The sequence below is a fragment of the Acipenser ruthenus genome, chromosome 3 (assembly GCF_902713425.1).
Source record: "Acipenser ruthenus chromosome 3, fAciRut3.2 maternal haplotype, whole genome shotgun sequence".
In the NCBI taxonomy this organism is placed as follows: Eukaryota; Metazoa; Chordata; class Actinopteri; order Acipenseriformes; family Acipenseridae; genus Acipenser; species Acipenser ruthenus.
Window position 1 is genome coordinate 11,987,520 of NC_081191.1, and position 21,963 is coordinate 12,009,482.

The window sequence follows — 21,963 nt, forward strand, 5'->3', positions numbered from 1 at the left end:
TACGATTACGTATTTGAAGGGAAAATGTGAAACTTTAAATTGTCACGCACTAGAGTATAGGGCAGGGAGTCTTGGCTTAAAAAAAAATAAAAGACGTTCTTAGTTGTTGCTATGGTAACTTAAGATGAGACGCAACGTACTGTGTGTTTTTTTTCACTGTAAACAAAGTTACCTCACTAATACAGTAAAAGCCTTACAGAATGTCAAAAAGGACTCTAACACTAGAAAATCCTCAGCTAAAAGGCTTAGAAATTTAAAACTAAGTCTAAAGTCGCAAGTCAGTCAGTTAGTTCCCTGCTGTACTGTAGTAGTTTTTTGTTGTTTTTTTCGGTTAAAATTGAAAATCAGAAGCCCTAATCTTAAAGTATGTCAGTATTTTTTGTGATCACGCAACCCCCCCTACAATAGCCTTACAACCCCTTTTGGGTCAGGACCCCCAGTTTGAGAAATGCTGCCTTAAGGTATTGTAGAGTGTCTGCAAACACAATTCTTCAATAAAACTCAAACTTACCTCTATTTGTTCAAGAGTGTCTTGCAGTTTCGAATTCAATTCACTGAAAAGAAGAAGTGATAGAATTATTACAAACAATCCTGCTGTGCTGGATGCACCAAAAACAAACAAACACATTATCTAGGTATGTGGGGAAGTCTGTGTGTGAGAGGGAAAAAAGAGTGAAGAGGGAAAAGTGGGTGTGTTAATGATACCATCCTTCAAGATCTTAGGAACTTATTTCACATTGCTAATGTTTGCTCAAATTCAATTTTTAGTAATAGGGAAGCGGCTCAGGGGGTATACATTTTCTCCATTTGCAGTTTTAATCATTACTACAAGATTTCTTGGCAAAATGCTGTATACCTCAACGGTTCACAACAGCTTGCTGAGGAGCGAGTGCCTGAGCATTCTTATTCTGATTGCTTCCCCTCTCACTGCTGCCCTTAGTACAAGGACTACTGAGGAGAATGTATGAATAACCCTAATGTGCATATGAAGTAGTTAACCTACTGATAAAATCATTTATTAAACATGCAGTCGAGGAGTCTGATTTTTCAGAGCGAAGCTGACTTAAACCTGGAGCTCTGAAGACATGTGTCCAATTACCTTCTTAACGGAAAGTTTCACCTTCTTTAAAAGTAACTGTTCATTTTATGTTGTTAAAAATGCTTCCTTTAAGTGTCTGTGTTGCATTTCATGTAAGTGTTGTAACAAAACAAATAGAAAAGATCTAGTTTGGTTTAAAAATGTTCAAGTTACACCACAGTTTAGGAATTCCATCGTTAGGGGAAAAAAACACGGTAACTGCAAACTGTTTAATTCTCACTATGCGAATGATGCAGTCTAAACAGAAGACTAGAATTACAATTATGTTAACTGAACAGCAGGGTTTGAAACACTACACTCAATCTGCAACAAATGTTACTAAAAGCAATTAAGAAAACATCCATTTGTAGGGTAAGCTCTGCTTTTTTTTTTTTTTTTTTTAAATGTAAAATGCAATTTCCAATTAGTGTCTTTTTTATATGATTACACATTTATATGAAAAAGCTGAACTGGATTTTTGTTCAGAAAACAAACAAACAGGACTATATCCTCTCAAGAAGTTAGATTTAAGAGAATGATGTATTACTCTGAATTACACAGACTGAATATCCACTGAGCTGCATATCTCAATACACTGAACTCTGCCAACAGCACTGACTGTCCTCTGCTAGAGGAATTCCACAGAAATCTCTAGAAGACTCGTACCAACATGTGCGAAAGATTACAGTTACTGTGCACAAGCTTTCTCAACAAGTCTTTTACAGTATGTAAGAAAACGTTTCTAACGCCAAAAAAACTATTACAAAAAACAGACAAAGCATTATGAAGCGTATGAATACAGAGATCATTCCAATACCGATGAATGAAAAATTCAAAATACCAAATTCATTACAATGTTACTTTTTTTTTTACACGTGACAAAAATCTAGATGTGAAAAGAAGTTTTGCGAAAGAGTTTTATATCTCAAATCCTATTTAAACTTTTTTATTCCAAATTGAAAATGCATTCCCCAGTTTTAATAATAAACTGTAGACACACAAAACGATGCATTCTGTTTAACAATTTCACTGGAGCCTCACAGATCAACTCTATTTACACTTTCATGAATGATTTTCTCAAGTTTTCTGTCCAGTTTCTTTCCATCTGTTTGTTGACTAGATGTGTGTATCAGCAAGATCTAGTTAAAATTCGGTATGGCAAGCCACAGTATAATTAAACTTGTTTGGGTTGCATAATTGTTCCTTTTTTTTCTTACAATACAAACACTGTTTAATACTTGTGTTACTGTATATATTGCTTGAAATAGCTCATTTGTAATATGTTTCCTGGCATGAAAATGACAACATCTTGTATCTATACATCAACTAACATGTATTCTGTGGTTCTGATACACTGTAATATAGAGAAAAAGAGAACTGCACACTCAATTGTGCTCCAAAATACTTTAAATGCAACACAGAAGTACAACTGAGGTTATAAAAGAACAGGTGAATATAATTACACATTAGTAAAATACATGAATGTGCCAATTAATCAACAGTTTACTACAATGTCGCCAGTATACAATTCCACAACACTAGAAAATCTAGTTCATTACATGTTTTTTGTGTACATATAATCAATACAGAAATACACAAGCAGAACAATCAGATATATGAATTCACCTGTCCTAATGTAAGTTGACATAGATTATAAAAAGGAATTAATGTCAAATTCAACATTCATTCCATTAGGAACCATCGTTTTTAAATAATAAATCCAAAATGCTTCTCTATGTAAAAGTAAAGGATTTATGGCTTTAGCCTTGTGAACTTGTCTACTTTGGTGTGCGGATCCTTTTTTCTCTCTCCGATACACTGTAAACCATTACCTATTCTTGAAGGATTTGTGCCAAATTAGTTTTACTTCCCATGATAATTATGCTCTGCATCAGATTAACTACTTTAAATAAATTAGAACATACATAAATAACCATAGCAGTGGATAAGTAATGTTTGAATTGTAAAACTACATTTGATCAAATTCTTGATTAATTTGCTTGAAGCCAAGACCTTAAAAGGGAACAGCATTAGAATTGAATATAAAAAATCGTTTTTATCTAGTTATTTTCTCAGGAGGAGGGAATTCCTATTTCCTTTAAATGTTCAGCCAAAACTAATTGCTATACAAAATTGAGATATATATATATATACACACATATATATATATATATATATATATATATATATATATATATATATATATATATATATATATATATATATACACACACACACACACACACACACACACATATATATATATATATATATATATATATATATATATATATATATATATATATTAGTAAATCCCTCAAAATAAATGGGAAAAAAGTAAAAAGAAGGTATCATTGTATTCCTTCACAGAGGCAACTTGTTAATTTCCAGAAACAAGCTCTTTAAAATTGCTACATTTTTTAAATTAAACTAATGCATTAGGTAGATTGTTGGCATACTGCTAAAATAGTAGCTAAACTTATACCAAACACTGGTAAGGATTTGAATCTAGTCACTATTCATTGAACAAAATACTCTGACATATATACTTCATATCAGTTAGATATAAAATAGATGTATAGTGTTGCCCTTTGTTTATTTATTACTTGTCGCTATATTTTCCTTTATTCTTTCTGATTTATGTTAAATTACTACAATTCTATTCACTTGAATTTTGTTCTCTATCTCCAAACAGGATGCCAGTATAGTGAGAATCACTGTACACTCAATGTATTATTATGCTATACTGTATATCTTTTAGTTGTTCGTCCCATCCTAATCAGTTATTTATTTATTCATATGCAACTGTGTGGTTGGAGGGAACACACGCCTCCTGCCTCATCACACAAATTGAAATGAACACATCACTCCTCACAAACTATGAAATGTTACAAATAAAACACACTTTAATACAGGAGCTAATACTGTCCTATGCATTTGTAAGTTTTAACATGGGGTTACTGCATAACATTGTTTCCTGGTTTTCCTAAATGTCTACAAATAAACAGGTGTGCTATATTTTTTTAACCCTTGCTGAGCTAGTTGATAATGCATGTTAGTTAAGCATGGTTATTTATTTCCCTAACAAACGTACTTCAATTGTCTGGGTTTTTTTTTTTTTCAAAATGTAAAACTCAATATGTTAATTTCACATTGCTGAGCACACAGTGCATGATCCCTGCATTAGCACATTAAAAACCAGGGAGCTCTTACAATACCTTATCAGAAATGATTGCAGGTAATTAACTACTAGAACATGATACTGGTCCCAGCAGCTGTGTATCGCAAACCAAAAAATCCTGATTATCCAATAGTAGGAGGATTATGGAAGTAATATAAAAGTAGGCACCTGGCTAATAACCAAAGTGACTGAATCACGCACGACAGCCGAGGGAATGTGTTAGAGTTCACACATTCTAATAGTATTTGAATGTGCATTGGGCTTGATTCAAAAAGGTATTTTACACGAAAAGCAATTTGCACCATTTCTTGAATATAAAAAAAAAAAAAAACGTCAAAGCTATGCCTTTACACAAGTTCAGTAACATGAACCTGTGTAACATAAATTAACTTTTAACAACAAAAAATGGTGCAGACTGTATTTTGGTTTAAGTATGCTGATAAATATGCCTTTGTCCTTTCTTTTATAAGAGTCTGGTTTAAAAAATAGGTCTGCTATATCAATTCTACAGACCCTAATAAATAGGTTTTATGCAACATATTTCTAATACAGAGCTACCTTAATATTTAGCTACCTTAATACAGCTCATACACTTTACTGTCGACACCAAATCATTGTTTGTTTGTTTGTTTGTTTATTAGGATAAAATATTCCTGTAACATTTCAGATTACAGTCCCAAATAATCACAGTGCAGTAGAAACCAGGGAGTCATGAACTGACCCTTGAACTGTAATCAATTCGATTACTTTAATGTAGTCCTTTCCTCGTGAAATCTGCCAGTGTCGACACCCAAATTTGTATTTATTTATTTATTTTATTTTTTTCCCCAATAAGCCATTATAATATTTGGGGCAATGTTTTCACATCTCACAGATGCAGGGGCCCTAAAACAGAGCTGAAACCACCACATTGTATCTATTAAAACGGTATGTCCTGGTTTGAATGTATAAATGTCTGTATAGATGTATTGATTCTGTGTGTGTGTGTGTGTGTGTGTGTGTGTCCTGCTTTGTGTGACGTCTTGTCGTTGACTTGCTCTGTAGTCACACATAGTATTCTATTGAGCATATGTCACATTTCTATATTATGTAGCCATTATTTTGTTATGGCCGCCCTTTGTTGGTTTACAGGCTTAGGCACACGAATACTTTTTGTTACTGTTTTTCCTTTTGTTATTTTTGCACCTGAACGCTTTGCATTCCAACATAATTAACCCTGCCGGCGTTCACTGGTGTGGGTGGCTGTCAACGATATGACGGAACAGCGGCGCCAGAAAGGTTCCAATATGCCGGCGGCCTGCATTTCCAGCTGACCCAGAAAGCTGACAAAAAAACTGAAATACTGGCCAAACGCTTGACTTTTTAACAAAATTGGCGAAGCAAGACACAGAGCATTTAGAGAGCCTTGTTATTTTGAGTACAGTTCCCCTTTAAGAAAAGCTCAAAAGTAACCTCATAAAAAAAGGTTTGCTTATATAACTTAGCTTGGTGCAATGAAGAAAACAATTGGTCATTAGAATGGGTTTTTATTAAACAATTAAAAACAAAAAAATTATACTTTATCGCATTGATTAACTGCAACTTAATTTTGTTTTCTACTTGTGTTGCTTGATGAAATTAACTAATAAAATCCCCCCTTTCCCCAAATAAAAAAATGTAATGGGGTTCAGAAAAACCTGTAAAACAAAACAACACAGCACAGCACAAAATACTCTTACCACAGCAACACTGACAGTAACAAATACACAATATTCACTGGTTTCTAAAGTTTTTTGCCTGTAAAAACAAGATCAAGTTCTGTGATGACTCAATAAGAGTTTAAAATTCTGGTCCATTCCAGTGACTGGTAAGTTGTACTTGTTACGAAGCAAACAGTAGTATAGTAGCAGAGTCTCAATCAGATTTCCAAAGACAGACACAAGTGAGTTTTCAGAGCTCTGTGCTCTACTGGATAGGTACATCTACAATGCCTGGGGCACATACAGTGGATACATTAAAGGAATTCGAATGGATTCATAGGTCAAACAACAATCAAAAGTCCAGTGCTGTATATGTAAACAGAATTACATGTATACTGAGGTGTTGAATATGCAAACCTAAATTCAACCCTGTCAACTACATATACAGTAGAACCAGCCATATCCGATTTAATTGGTTCTCGGGGTCCCTCGGATATGTAAAAAAAATCTTCTCACAGGAAGTCGTTATGCTACATTGCAGTTGCTTTATTAACATCGGCGCATAGGCGGGATTTGAGACAAATGTGGGAGGGGCATTAGAATTGAATATTAAGAGTACTGTATATATCCTTCAGTTGGTAATCGATGCCATTATATGATTGGCTTGACCGTCATTTTCGGAAATGTCGGCCAAAGCAGCGACAACTTTTTCCAAATTATCGAGAAGGCTTTTCTGCAATTTAGAACAGCAAGTCGATTTTGTGTCGCTAAGCGATTTTAAAATTGTAGCCTGTCCACAAAAATCACCTTTCAGCAAAGCTTAAAAAATGGCATGGTGTTCAGATGATCCCTCAGTAAAGGTGTGTAGCGACATATTGCTCATCATATGCCGAATTGTTGTTACGCTGCTACATACACCCACAATGCACAGATTCAGGATATGCACGTAAGAGTGCACATACATTGCCAAGGGGTTTTCTTTTAAAATACGAGAGGCAACTCCACTGTAAGGCCCCCTCATATTTGCTGGCCCGTCGTAACACTGGGCTCTTAGCTTCTCAATATCAAAATCGAGAGATGATATTCTGCTTTTCAGGAGCATCATTAATGACTCGCCGTCTGTTTTTATTGTTCGGTGGAATCCTACAAAACTATTCCTGCACTGTAAAATCCCTGCCAACGTATCTTTCATTATTGAAATCAGCTCATTCTGATGCTTGCCTTGAACGTAACTAAATTATTTCTCGTGCCTTTTAAAGAAACGTTCAATTAGGGGGTTGTCATTTACTCTCAGTTCCATTCACTCTAAAATGTTGCCCCGATTAGAAGACTCTGCACTCATCATGGCCACGCAGTGTAATATTGGCACATCCACAGAAAATTAAACTTTGGCACACAGCTTTCAAGTATTGCCTGTTTTCCTCAATGTGTCTGTCATGTTCTGTATTTACTGGTAGTCTATTTTGCTATTTCGCCATCTAGTGGTAAATCAAAATAACTACACAAATTTAATATACTTATTCTACTGTACTTTTCCTATTCCTCACCTGTAAAAGTAGAGGGGCAACTGCCCACCCATTGGCCCTTTGTAATCCCACCAGTGCATCGGTGCATAATAAATGAAAAATGTCAGGTACATCAGTGTGTCTAAAACATCAAAGTTTGGTACTGCAAATATACTATACAAAGAAAAGCAGTGAAACGTTTTGCATAACAAAGCACCACTTACAAAATAGTATTCCGAAAATAGTTCTTACCATGCTTTCTCAGGACATGTGTTTCTGCACTGTGCGTGTTAACCCAGGACAGAAACAAGAACAAAAAAAAAACACACACAAACACGAACTGGCCTGGGCAGTTACATGAAGTGACAGCATGCAAATAGTCAAACAGAATTCCCAAACGCACCCTTTTCTTTTTTTAAATCTGGAACTGAATCCATTCTGTCCTGCTAAGACTTGAATTTACTATTTTAGACCTGTAATAGAATATGTATTGATCAGTTTCTATCTGTACTGTTCAGTTGGTAGTAGCCTGTGTAAATGACACGTGCCAGAGGTCCATCGGTTATTGTATCTTATAGGATCAGATATGACAGGTTCTACTGTATACAGCTACATGGTAATCGGCAAACAGTTCCTGAGGCTGTTAAAACCAGTGATTTAACATAAATATGCCAACATGTTAACTATACCTTATACAGCTGTAGTGTTTGAATGTGCTGGCTGCCTTTTGGCATTCCAAGCACAACTGGATAGCTCCAGGATAATCTTCCTCCTAAAAAGACAGAAGATGCATTTTATTTGTTTCTGAGATTTAAAAACAGTATAGTATTTTATCATGTGATCAAAGTGTTCTAGGTTACTATGCTTGAAAGAAACACAACACCCAATTATTACTATTTTCACATTTCTAGATGCATAATTTCACTGTCCAATGTTTATGCAAGATTAGCTCTTCCAAATTAAACAAAATCCAAGTGAGCATACTGTTCTGTGGTCTGCATATCAATCTTAAGACTATGTACAGAACAGAGAAGACAGTTGGCCCTAAGGTGGAATCTCCATCACAAGCTTTGCCTCAACATATTTTGAAAAGAAGACTGTCAATGAGGGTCAAAAGTGTAATGTAGGCTTTAGGCAATACTTCAATTAAAACCCACCAATACCGCAATACTGCAGAACAGTAGATTGGGGTTTACAGTATTGTATTTGTTTTATCATTTGAATTACACTTGTCAGTCTTTTTCTGCACCCTCCAAACTCTTATATATTTTTTTGTTTGTTTGTTTGAACACTTACCTCTAACATTTCGCTTAATCTTACATCAGTCCTTTGCTGTAAAGAAACAAAAAAGGTATTTCAATTTGAATCAAAGCTACAGGTGAAACATATCCTGTATTTTGACAGGTATCCTAGAATTCAGATTGTTATCATTTGTTACCAGTGTTTTAATTGTTCTCAGAGATTTCAGCAGTCCAGTCAGCAACTGTCTCTTCCTTTGATTGGCAAGAAGGCCAAGGCTTGCTTGTGTAAAACCTTCTTTTGCAAAACCAAGTTGCCTGAAACATTTAAAATACAGATTTTCAATTTATGCATTTAAAAAAAAAGAAGTTCTCATTGCATACCCTTCGTCATTTGCAATACATATGATGTGATCATCATCATATTCTTGGTCTGATATAGATAATGTATATTAAATTAGACAGCAGTAATACTCTTTGCTTTGAATCTAGAACCTGTGCAAACACTATTACTTTAATCATCAAAGCTGTCACATAGCCAATATATTTAAATCCTAACATATTACTATAAAACGGTTACCTTCTTGCATTTGTGCAGATGACTGCTCCCAACTGAAGGTTTGCTTGCAGTGAAGTAACACGGTCTAATTCCTATATGAAGTTAAAGTGCAAAATAGTCATATTATTTGCTGATATAAAACACAAAGGTGAATGTTACATTAAAACACAAATGTCAAAAAGCACTTCGGCACTACTATATATCTTATGCTGTTATAAGTTACATTTCAGTGTGTAGATGGTTTTAAAAATTTAAAAAATCACATTATTTTAGCTATCTACAGACACACTTATGTTAATATAACGATAATGGAAACTTGGTGTCCTTTGCTAAAGTGAACAGATTCTTCTTGCATTATAAACTGAATAAGGTCTTACAAGGGATTGTAAGATGTCTCCAAACTGAAAGGGACATATACTGTACAGTACAAATATTCACAAAGCCACCACCCTTCAGGATGATGAACAGCAAACAGACAAAGTTCAAAATGAGTTCATGTCTGAATATAATGGGTAATGAGTTGTGTATTAAGGGTCATGAACACGGTACCAAAGCTTTATGTATGCTTGCATGACAACCTCCTGGGCTTCCTGAGACTGACAAGGTGTTTGAGACTACAAGATGACAAAGTCATATTCATTCATTTATATGTATCAAGATTCATTGTAGATGTTACTGTGACATTAAGCGAGCCCCAAGGCAAAACACTAAACTAAACGTTTGTGTGTATACTGGAATGAGAATTTTCAACCATATAAACCATACATGCTTAGTATAAATCTAGAAGTTGCTGGCCTCAAAGGGACATATTATTTAAATGTGTTGTTTTTTTCCCCCACTGTTTAATTAATGTTTAATTTTTTTCATAGGAATGAGAAACAACCTTGAGTGTTTCAGAGACTTTGAACTACATGCCATAGTTGTTTGGCTCCAGATTTGTAATACTCTCCTTTAACAGGAGGTAATGTTTTGAAAATATGCCCCACCATTTCTAAATAAACTGCTCTGCACACAGAACAGCTTTAAGTAAGCTGATTACTACAGCATCTGCCTATAGTTGTTTATGTCATTGGAAGACTGTCATTTTTTACATGCTTTAATTATGGTTCCAGATTCAATGGTGTACAACATTAGATGGAAGAGAAAACAAACTGCTGTCCAACCTATCAATACTCTTGACAGTGGTGTTTTTGGTATTCTTTGTTAATGCAAAGGGTGAATATTTGTAAAAATAAATAAGTAAATAAATAAATAAAGTTTGGAGCAGAATGCTTTTTTAAATTGTAAGTCAAGAGCACAAAGTACAGTGAAACTGGGTGCCTCTGTATTCACTGGCTTGCTATATACAGTAAAACATTCTGGGAACTTCAAATAAATAATAAAAATCCATTGACAATGCATGGAGTTCATATTCATTATACTGGCGCCATTCACTCCTTGGAAGACCTGTGCACAGATTATCAGTGGTGTTAAAAAAACACAAAGTAACACGCCAAGTAAACTGAGCCTTGGGCAGGTATTTTGGACACAATTAGGCAAAAGCCCAATTTGCACATAGCTGATGTGTAGGAGTACCATTGCTTGCCTAAGAGGCAAGACAGCTGTATTCTGGTTTGGCAAATGATGCTCCCATATTATACAATACTTCAAGTGGTTTACTTTGAAAGGATTTCACTCTAGGTTTGGCAAATGAGCAACATTCCATTTCTCAAATAGGGTTCTAATACATAAAACAGTACCGGTACCCTAAGTAAATGTCAACAAAAATATGACCTGTTTTATTTCAAATTTAAAGGCTTTTCAATTTAAAAATTGGATTTCATACAGTTTTTATTTATATTCATGTATTCTTCAGAGGTCATTGGTTTGTTTTCTATTAGAAGTCAATTCCATTGCATTTATAGTTCTATTGTACTGTTTATATTGTGTTTTAGAAATAAAATTTAAAAAATGTTGTCTCTTGACGGTTGGTTTTTCCCTCTGAATAATAAATACATTATTATTATTATTATTATTATTATTATTATTATTATTATTATTATTATTATTATGATTTCCTCCGACATAGAATTCATTACATCAAATTCAAATTCTCTCAAAAAACCAAGGCAACCATGATCCAAACTATAAAAACAAGTATGTGACTAAAACAAAAGACTCCTCTGGGTATATTTTAGCTGATCCCCAGATTTTAATTCATAATGGGATTAACTTCAGAATAGGTTTAAAAAAAAAAAAAAAAAACAACCCTTTTACTACTAAAATGTGTGTTTAGAATGTAAAAAAAAAAAAAAAAAAACCCTTTTACTACTAAAATGTGTGTTTAGAATGTAAAAAAAAAAAAAAGAAATGACTGATTACATTGTCAGAAATAAGTTGCATACTGCAAAAGCTCCTCTTTTCTATTGCTCACTCTCATGTGATGAGCAGTGTGGGCTTTCTATTAATCATGCTTTATGTATTGCTCATTTACATTTCTGCAAGATGCTAAATAGCACTTCTGCAAACATTTCAGGAGTCCAGTGATTTACAGCAGCTATCATGTTGCAAATTACACAGAACCATTATCCAAAGGAACTCTGGGGAAATTACAACAATAAAAAGAGGTTATGTAAAGCCTTTTTCTGTACAAAAGGTAGATTAACAGTGATGCAGAGATAATATGATTGTGATAAAACGTCATGTATTTAACTGCCATCACAAAACAAAGCATAGCTACATTTTTCACATTGAAATTAATCACTCAAATTGACACCAATATCAAAACAGTGGCAGCATTAATTTAGCTTAGTATTTCTGATGGATTTGTAATGGAACAGGATTAGCTTTTTTAATCCCCATAGTCTGATGCAGGAATAATAGTTCTGACAGGTGTTTTGGCAATCCAGGGCAAACATATGAACAGCTTTGGGCTTAAAAGGAAGGTTATTAAAAGGGTGCCAAAGCAAAAAAATCTCTTATGATCCTGTCAGCATTATAAGGAAAACCAACCTAATAAAAAAAGTTCCCAGAATAATAGTATTAACAGGAATGCATTCAAAAATGGACTGAAAAGATCAGTCAAAAGACATCATTCGTATTACCTTAAGGAAGAATGCTTACATTGTAACTAAAGCTCCAGCAAGCAAATGTGACCACTGTACCTTGGAGAATGTTTTGATACATTGTTGTATTCATTCGATCTTCAAATCACATGAATGTCTCCAGTCCCTGGACTGCTAAAACACCCCCAATATAATGTTTAACTGTAGGTACTAGGTTTTCTTCATTGAAGGCTTTCCCTTTTTTTTCTCCAAACATATTGTGGTCCGTTTTTGGGGAAACATTCTATTGTAGTCTGACTGGACCAGGGAATTTTGCTGAAGAATGCTTTAGATTCCTGTTCATATGTATTGGCATGTTTTAGATGGTTTGTTTTATAGATTTTCTTTGAAAGTGGTTTGCAGCAAGGTCTAAGTGCATACAACTCTTTTGTGTTCAGATGCCTATGTACTGTTCGTAATATTATGCTTGATGCTTCTAAGTCATTCTTTAAGTCCTTGGCTGTTAATCTTGGATTTTTTATTTTTTTTTATTTTCAATCTTTCTACTGCTGCACCTGGTCTTTATAAACTTCATGTGTGCTCATAAGTAGTATTTTAGATATGTAGGCAATATAACCCTTGCTGAAGATTAGAAACAAATGCACCATCAATAGGGTGTAGGGCCATCATCGGTACGTCTTCAATTCCTTCAGTATAGAAATCTTCAGTAACGTCTGTTCTAAATAAAGGCCAAAGGAGTCCTCCCTTTTCACCCTGTTCCTTGTGAATTGCACAGTTAGGAGCATTGATTTAAATTGCAGGTGTTTCTAATGTATTGTCAACCCTACATAAACAACTCACTGACGTCTATTAAAACGATCTAAACTATCACAGGTTCAATAAATAAAGTGCAGTAGAAAACACCAATGTTGTTAAAAGGCTAAATATTTCATAGACCCTACAGTCTGTATGAGTAAAAAGGCAGCATAACGTGTGTGCAGCATGTGAAATCTAATCTTTTGATAAATGGCATTGGTCAGAACCGTGGAAAAGCTGTATTAAAAAGCTTCTTACCTTAACATATGAAGGCTGTTTTTCCAGGATTAGATCTGCTACCTTCTTTGACACCTACAGTAAAACATAGAATTGTGTACTGTGTAAATAGCTTGAAATTAGCCCCATCCCCCACCGAAGTTAGTTGTATGGTATAGAGTCCTGCATCGGGTCGGGTACCCGCGGGGCCCGCGGGTGACCCGCCAAAGCGAGTCGGGTTCGGGTAGGAATGTGAACCTTTTCGCGGTTTGCGGTTTGGGTCAAAAAAAAAAATTTCAGGTCTGAATTTGAATCACCTAAAACGTTTTCTGTATGCATAATACAACATTTTGTCTGTACAAGGATTGTTATAATAATTTCATCATAACTACTGACCACTGCTGAATATTAATGTTGGTGATAAATCTTCAGTCTTTACCAGGCCTGTATACAGCTGTACATATTTCCATGAATGACTAAAAACATCTACTAACTAATGCTCTCAAATGAGAAAGCAATAATTAATGCAATCTGCCAGAAGTATACTGGCAGTGCTGTAGTTAGTTTAATCCAAAATCAATACAATCAATAAATATCCCAAATAAGCGGCTGTCCCAATTAAAAAGAGAGGCATTTGAGACAACCTTGGGTCACACTTTTTTGTTTACAAATGAAAAGAAAAAGAATGGAACATTAAGATTAAATGTTAGAAACACATCATTTAATACAAGTCAATTATAATTTTTTTACTCCTGAACAAAATGAAATTACTATTTTTTATTTCTACATTAAATGAAAAAGAATGAAATCCCACCTCATCACAAGGCGAGTGCGACAGAGAGCGAAGGTCTCTGAGATGTAAATTGCCCTCCCGACCAGAAAATGCACTGTGTAAGGTTGGTTGTATGTTTTCTCCTTGACTGACGGACTTGGCGGTAGGTGGAAACCGGAAGTCAGCCATCTTGGGGAAATAGCGTAGCTGCAAGTGCTCTAAACCAATGTTTCTCAACCCTGGTCCTGGAAGCCCACTGTGTCTGCTGGTTTTCATTCCAAATTAGCTTAATTTGCTTAATTAGACCTTTTTAATTGTTTTCATATGTTAAACAGTTGCAGAGTTCAAGTAACTTGAAATGCAACTGTTAAGAGCGGAAAACAATTAAAAAGGTCTAATTAAGCAAATTATCAGTTCAATTAAGGGTCTAGTTGAGTAATTGAGAGCTCAATTGGAATGAAAACAAGCAGCCACAGTAGGCTCCCAGGACCAGGGTTGAGAAACACTGCTCTAAACGGCCCCACTGTGGTCAGATACGGGTCAGGCAGCGATTGGATGACACCGGGTTAACTGCAGGGAGGAGTTTTGTGGTACAAAGGGGGATGCAGTTGCACGAGTACGGCCCCCTTACACTGAATGCGAAACCTGAGCCGGAGCGCTGTTTTGTTTAAGTGTCCTTTGTCTTGCAGAGGAGGATTGAGAGCCAGGAGCTGCAGCCACAGAGCTTGCAGCCCACCTTGAGCACTACCCTGACTGCACTGCACAACACAGACACGCACCACATCCTGTACCAAAGAGCACAGTTTTTGTGCACAGAGGATTGTAGCTATTGGAGTGTTGGGCTTTTGTTTTGGGACTGGAACCTGTTCAAACCCATTTTTGCACTATAAAGTATTGTTTGGGCATTTCCTTTTTATCCATGCATCACTCACATCTTGACAGCGAGGCACCTGCAATGTTAATACCAACTTCCTTTGACACAGCAGTCTGAGACTCCAGCTCCTTCAAGAGTTCAACATGGTTTATGCAATTTACGCAAGTCACAGCATAATCGCGTACTCATGTACTCACTGCACTGTGCTACGCGAACCTGTCTTACTCTGAAAATACTGTATCTCAATTTAACTACAGTGCTCTCGTGCTATAAGGCTCTCGGTTATAACGCTCCTACAGCATGTCCCCCAATTTACTATACTAGTGATTCATGCAATATTTCTACAGTAAATACAGTACCGGTGTGCAAACTATAAACAACTTCACAGTCTAACTTCCATTTCTGTCTCTCCCTTTTGATACAGTATCTGAACCGAAGAAAAGCTGCACTGGCACTTTTTAACACAGACATCTTATTCAGCATTCGTTTTATAACTAAAATATTAGGCCTACTACGTGGTTATCTTTCCTAATGTATTAACTTTTTTTTTCTGCGAGAGGAGCTGTTGCTTTCACTGGGAGACGAGACGCTTCAGCCCCGCTCCGGTAGCCGAACCTGGGGCAAGCCCATTCTCTCTTCCCCTCTCCTGACCCGCTCTCCTTCACGCACTTGGTTTGCTTGTCTCTTGCCTCGAACTGAACTCCTGACGGCCATTTAGCCAGGTTATTTATAGTTTAAAAACTGCTAATTAAAATGGGAATGTTACCCCTTTTTTTTTTGTAAAAAAAAATAGCGTTGGTGCTTTATACACGGTTAATTCATGGAAAGTTACATTTTTGCTTCACTATATGTGCATTATAGAGAGGGAGTTATTTTATTTTGTATTTTAGTCAGATGTGTGTTGTTATGTGTCCTGTGTCGCCACTAAAACCCTTCCCTGGTTATAACACTCTTTGGTTACAATGCTGATATTGCGTGTCCCCCGAGACCCGCGTTATAGCGAGGGAGCACCGTACATAAATAGCATTGGGAAGAACCATCTCCCAGAGTTGTATCCCATTTTAGCAGAAATTTTAGCTGAAATCCCAATTATCTAGTATCCCGATTAGGCGGCACCGACTGTACCATATTCCATGTTTAACTTTCATAGCAAGAGGGAAAGAATGTTTAATCAGTATCACAATAAAGAAGTGATTAATTGCAATTAATTGTAAAAATATATAAATATTTATATAGATTATCTATATCCACTTTTAATGAAATAAAACAATATATATTTAATCTGAATTATATAAAACAAACTGCCGTAGTCAGGGCAATAGTTTTAACTGTTTATTTCTGGAATTAAATTAATTTTGATGCACTTTATAGCAGATTTTAAAAAGTAACAAATAACAAAACAAACAACTGTGCTTAAGAGAAAGTGGTGTTAGCATTAAATAAATGCACGCAGTTGTCATAGCTTTTGTTATCTGCACCTTTTTATAAGCTGCTATAAGTGGACAGTGGTGCTCTAGTTAAAATATAAATCCATGGGTAAGTTACAAAACAGAGTAGTCACACCATTGTTCAGAGTAGTTTTATATAATTATTTTAATCCTCTGAAAATGTGCCTCTACATTTGCACTTTACTGAAAACAGGGCTCTTGAAGTGTTTGATAGTTAAATGCTTGTTTTGACTGTGCTGTTATGATTAGGCATGATTTTTTAGTACAATGATGCTATAAATCACACTTTCTGTAATACATCTGTTTCATATTTTCCTTTTATTCTTAAATTGCACTTACTTTCGTATTGCATGCTCCTTAAACTGGCACATACCCAACACAACTTAATACAGGAAAATAGAAAATCAAGACCATTGTCCAGAATCAAACATGTGTTTTAAGATATCCCTGTTTTGTCAAGACACCTGTTAAGTCAGTGGTTAACTACGGTATCTAAATTCCAGACACAACAGGTTCTGCTGCTGTTGTTTCCTTTTTTTATGGGGGGGGGGAGCTGGACCAAAACATTATCTCCTGTTTATTAGAAAACAATCCAGTACCATCAGCCAATCAGCGGGCTTCTTTCAAGACAGTACTGTAGATGCCCACTGCTACATCACAGCATCAAGTGTGAATCCAATTTAAAATCAATCCACACATTGATGCCAAAGTGATTATAACAGCCAAAAGCAAAAGTATTGAAATAAAATAAAATGTTAGTTGAGGTCCATTGTGAAACAGGATAAGTAAGGGATGTTGTGCAGACCAACTTGATAGTACAGTAATTTGAGGAAGACCGTGCTTACTAAGCACCTGGATTTAAAGGGCCGTTGTAGTCTACCGCCTGCCGTCTCAGTGCAAATATCTGGAAGATGCTTTAAATTAGATGCTTCTGTGAGCACATCAGTTTATTTTTTATTAAGGTAGCTTAATTTGCTGTGGTGTCTCAACAATAAATAACAACCCTAAAATGGAACCTTGTTCTATAATGACGCACAACTGAACTCTGCCAAGTTCAAATGAAACAAGCACAATGTGCTGCTACTAAAGGCAGCGGTAAACACTTTGATCTTTTAAAGCAGGCAGCGATCATATTAATCAATAGACAGGAGGTCAGCAAATGCTACTTCACAAAATGCACCTCTATTTGTGTCTGAAGGTATAACAACAAAAGAAAAAATGAGGTTGGAGAAATTAATGAATGAGAGGTCTGAAAATCAAAGCCACTGATTCAAGGTATTGAATCAATGGCTTGGGAAGTAAATATATTTTATTATTATTATTATTATTAAAAAATAATAATAATAATAGGAATATCCAGATTATTATTGATTTATTTAAACATGAATAATACCTTAATAAAAATATTACATGTATAAAGCGCTGTTACACTGGATGAATGTCTGGTCAGTGACTTACAGCACGGGCTGCTCTTTGGACACGGGCTGCTCTTTGGACAACTATAAAAACAAATGAGATTTCATATCTCAACTGAAAGCTGATCTCTGAAGCTCGGAGAATCGGTGGAGGTAACCCAAAATAAACAAAATCCAGCTCAGGCACAAACTGCAGGTATCCATAATTTAGGCTATCATGGCAAAGCTGCTAAACAGAAGCCTTTTCTCACAAGAGCCTGGCATCTTCTTAAGAGTGTTAGTTTCTTTTGCAGAGCGCGAATCCTTGTCTCCCAAAAACGTGCCCCTTTATATTTCTTTTTGAGCAGAGTAAAAATTTCAGAAAGTTAGATGCAGCTTTATTGATTTTACTTTATTATTTATAAAACAAAAACATGTATTTTTTTTTTATATATACTTACACACATCACTACACTAAATGAACAGCACTAATGGATAACTCCATAAATGTGTGATCATCCAACACAATTATTGGAATTACAATAACTTGCTTTAAAGGTTAATATTTTAATTAGCTGTCCCACATGTTAAGATCTATAAAAATAAATAGCAAGATTATGTTTCTTTGACATTTGTACAGTAGCATGGTCCACCCTTATAATATTAATTACAGGACCATAGACTATCGATCGCTGAATATGGAAAGACAACAAAACATAGGTATTACTAAAACACAGAAGTATGACTCAAAGCAGAGATGCTGCAAGGGGTCTATTGTGCCACAGTTGATCCAATTAATGACTATGAGCATATCAGGTTGGCGATCAAGTTCAGTTAATATTATTGTAGCCTACAACTAGATTTTTTTTTCAGAGCTCCTCCTTATTATAACCTTCTTCAGACTGATTTATATTTCCCTTAAAAAATCACTTCAGATGTATTTGGGTGCAAAAAGCAGGACCTGCTGTCAAACCAACAAATCCTCAAAAAAAAAGCAGATGACCTTGTCTTTTTAAAATGCATCTAATCTTCTTTGCTAACCATACAGCTTACACAACACAAAATTGCCTTCGGCAAAATAAATTGTATCAAAGGTTTCACTTGATCACTGCACTTCTCTTTCTAGTGCTGTTGTTCTTATTACTTTTTCAGCCTTGATTCTTGTAGACAGCAGCCCTGTGCAACCCCCGCTTCACCATGGAACATGTTCTCATTTCTCTGCTGCCATGACTGGAGCCCATCCACAACATTTTAAGATTATTCAGACTGTCCCACTGTAAGTCTTCCTTTACAGGTGCAACTGTTTATGCAAGCTCTGCATACCACACATTAAGTGGCTTCTGTAGGCATTGTAGGTTAAGACACCTAGTCCAGATCGGTTGTTCTATTATAACGTTTTATAATGTTCCTGTTGGCAAGAAGCATTTAGAGCAAATTTGTAACCATACAAACTGAAGCCTGAAATAAACAAAGCACATTCTACTGAACATGTTTCCTTTGTTTTGTTAGGTCATTTGGTGGGGTACACTCCCAAGAAATGTATACTTTATTCTGAGCGTTATAGTGTATAAAGTGATATATGCTGTACGAGTTACAACCCTTAATAGAGCTATTGGTACTACTAGTTAGTAGCTCAACCAAGGATGGTAGTTCATACAGCCTAAAATAAAATATGTATTGGATCCAGGTTCCCAACGGATACACCAAAATTACCCCCAACCTACGACATTATTGGAATTTTCAAAACTCATCTTAATAAAAATGTTCAGCCACTCCAGTGTCGCTTTGGCTGTGTGTTTGGGGTCATTGGCCTGCTGAAAGTTGAATCTCTGTCCCAGTCTTAGGTCTTTTGCAGACTGAAGCAAGTTTTTCTCAAGGATTTGCCTGTATTTAGCTCCATCCACTTTGCCCTCTACCGTGACAAGCTTCCCAGTCCCTGCCAATGAAATACATCCCCATAGCATGATGCTGCCACCACCATGCTTCACAGTAGGGACGGTGTTACCTGGGTGATGTGCTGTGTTGGGTTTGCGCCAGTTATAACGCTTTGCATTTAGGCCAAATAGTTACATTTTTGTTTCATCGGACCACAGAATCTTTTGTCACATCTTTTCAGAGCCTCCCACATGCCTTTTTGCAAATTCCAAGCAGGATTTGACATAGGCTTTTTTCAGAAATTGCTTCCTTCTTACCACTCTTCCATACAGGCCAGATTTCTGGACTGCCTCAGCTATTGTTGACACATGGACAGTTTCTCCCATCTCAGCCATGGAACGCTGTAGGTCTTTCAGAGTTGTCATTGGCATCTTGCTGGCTTCTCTGACCAATGCACTTTTTACCCGTCTGCTCAGTTTGGGAGGATGGCCTGCTCTAAGCAGATTCTGGGTGGTGCCCTATACCTTCCACTTCTTAATGATCGACTTGACTGTGCTCCAAGGGAAATTCAATGCCTTTGCAATATTTTTATACCCCTCCCCTGATCTGTGCCTTTCCACAACTTTATCCCGGACTTGTTTTGAAAGCTCCTTGCTCTTTATGGGAGTATCTTTGCTTTGAATGCACTACTCAACTGTGGGACCTTACAGAGACCGGTATATTTAATCTGAAATTATGTGAACTACTTTTATTGCATACAGATGGACTCCATTTAACTAATTGTTTGAATTCTGAAGGCAATTGGTTGCACCTGAGCTTATTTAGGGGTGTCACAGCAAAGGGAGTGAATACTTATCTAATAAAGATTTTTCAGGTTTTTATTTTTAATTGATTTATTTTTTCACCACAGTCCCCCCCCCATTTTTTTACACATTGAAAGTGTTGAGTAGGTTGTGTAAATCAATGGGAAAAAATCCCATTTAAATGCATCAAGATTTCAGGTTGTAACACAACAAACTGTGAAAACGTCCAAGGGGGGTGAATACTTACTATAGACACTGTGTGTGTGTGTGTGTGTATATATATATATATAACACACATATATATATATATATATATATATATATATATATATATATATATATATATATATTTCACCATATGTATGTATTCAAAGGATGCTTTCAGCTGAAAAGGAGCAAGATACTTATACTATATGCTAATATGCCATCAGAAAATGTTTTCCTTCAACTTGAAAGATATTTAACTTACAGCCGCTTGTTGCTTCTTCAGTTTATCTCTGTATTCTTCTATTTCTTGAAGATTAAGAACAGGAGGAAGTTTCTATGTATGGAAAAAAGAAAGAAAAAAGAAATTCAAGTAACTGTCCAACGAAATGGCATGTCAAATAAAAATCAAAAAAGACTACAAATGAAAATATTAAGCACTATATATATATATATATATATATATATATATATATATATATATATATATATAATTATTTTTTGGAATGTCCAGTTATGTCCTCCGATCTCACAAGCCTAAAGCCAGAATCACTTTAACGCAGATCAACCCAGAGAACAGAGATCAGCCCTGCTTTTTATCCGCTCTTAATGTGCTCTGTGTCTGGCCAGTAGCGTTCGCTGTTTCGCGATGAGTAGAAGGAGTCCCTGCCAGTTTCCCATCCCCCACCCCGGAAGCGTTGGAGCCAATGTGACGCCCCCTTCGGAGTCCACAGCAAAGTTCAGCCTCTGCACAGCCCAGACACGAACTGGCGCCATCCAAGCTGTTTGACTCATCCTGCTCTCCCAGCGGCAGCGCTTTAACTGGATAAGCCACTCGGGGACCCCACACTTAACAAATATTAAGTTGAGTATTATTTCAGTGTGCAGTTTAGAGAGAGCTTTATCAAGTGAGATGAACAGCATCTAACAGAACCCTAAAACAGGTAATTGCTTTTTTCTCTTGGCTGGATTCTTATTATGCAATGTGCTGTTAAATCTAATGAGATTTCACACTGACTGTAACCAGCTAATCCATCAATCTGGCTCTGATGCAGATAATACAAGGCCTAAACTTCAAATGGCATGAACAGTTTACTCAAGCTGTGGTGGCTAGCAGATGTATCGCTCAAAAAACAACCCTATAAAGTCACCCAAGGGATCCAAAAATAAATTATCTTAAAAGTGGAATCTGCTCTAGAATAATTCCTTTAAACCCTGTTTATACCCTCCCCAGGGCAACAGCAGGCCTATTCGTGCACTGTCATATGGGTTCAACATTTATTGTATTATTTTTCTTA

The 21,963-nt window shown here is 35.9% G+C and overlaps 1 protein-coding gene across 3 annotated transcripts in view; it reads right to left on the reverse strand.

Annotated features, from left to right (window-relative positions):
• Nucleotides 1–21,963, reverse strand: part of vps50 (VPS50 EARP/GARPII complex subunit) — a 164,146-nt gene that overhangs the window by 117,728 nt on the left and 24,455 nt on the right. For all 3 annotated transcript variants that reach the window (XM_059012400.1, XM_059012390.1, XM_059012389.1), the window contains 7 exons: nucleotides 20,931–21,002; nucleotides 13,338–13,391; nucleotides 9,262–9,332; nucleotides 8,882–8,999; nucleotides 8,740–8,775; nucleotides 8,133–8,215; nucleotides 512–554 (listed from right to left, as the gene is read on the reverse strand). In XM_059012400.1, the coding sequence (XP_058868383.1) occupies nucleotides 512–554; nucleotides 8,133–8,215; nucleotides 8,740–8,775; nucleotides 8,882–8,999; nucleotides 9,262–9,332; nucleotides 13,338–13,391; nucleotides 20,931–21,002 (477 nt within the window). The remainder of the gene's footprint in view (nucleotides 1–511; nucleotides 555–8,132; nucleotides 8,216–8,739; nucleotides 8,776–8,881; nucleotides 9,000–9,261; nucleotides 9,333–13,337; nucleotides 13,392–20,930; nucleotides 21,003–21,963) is intronic.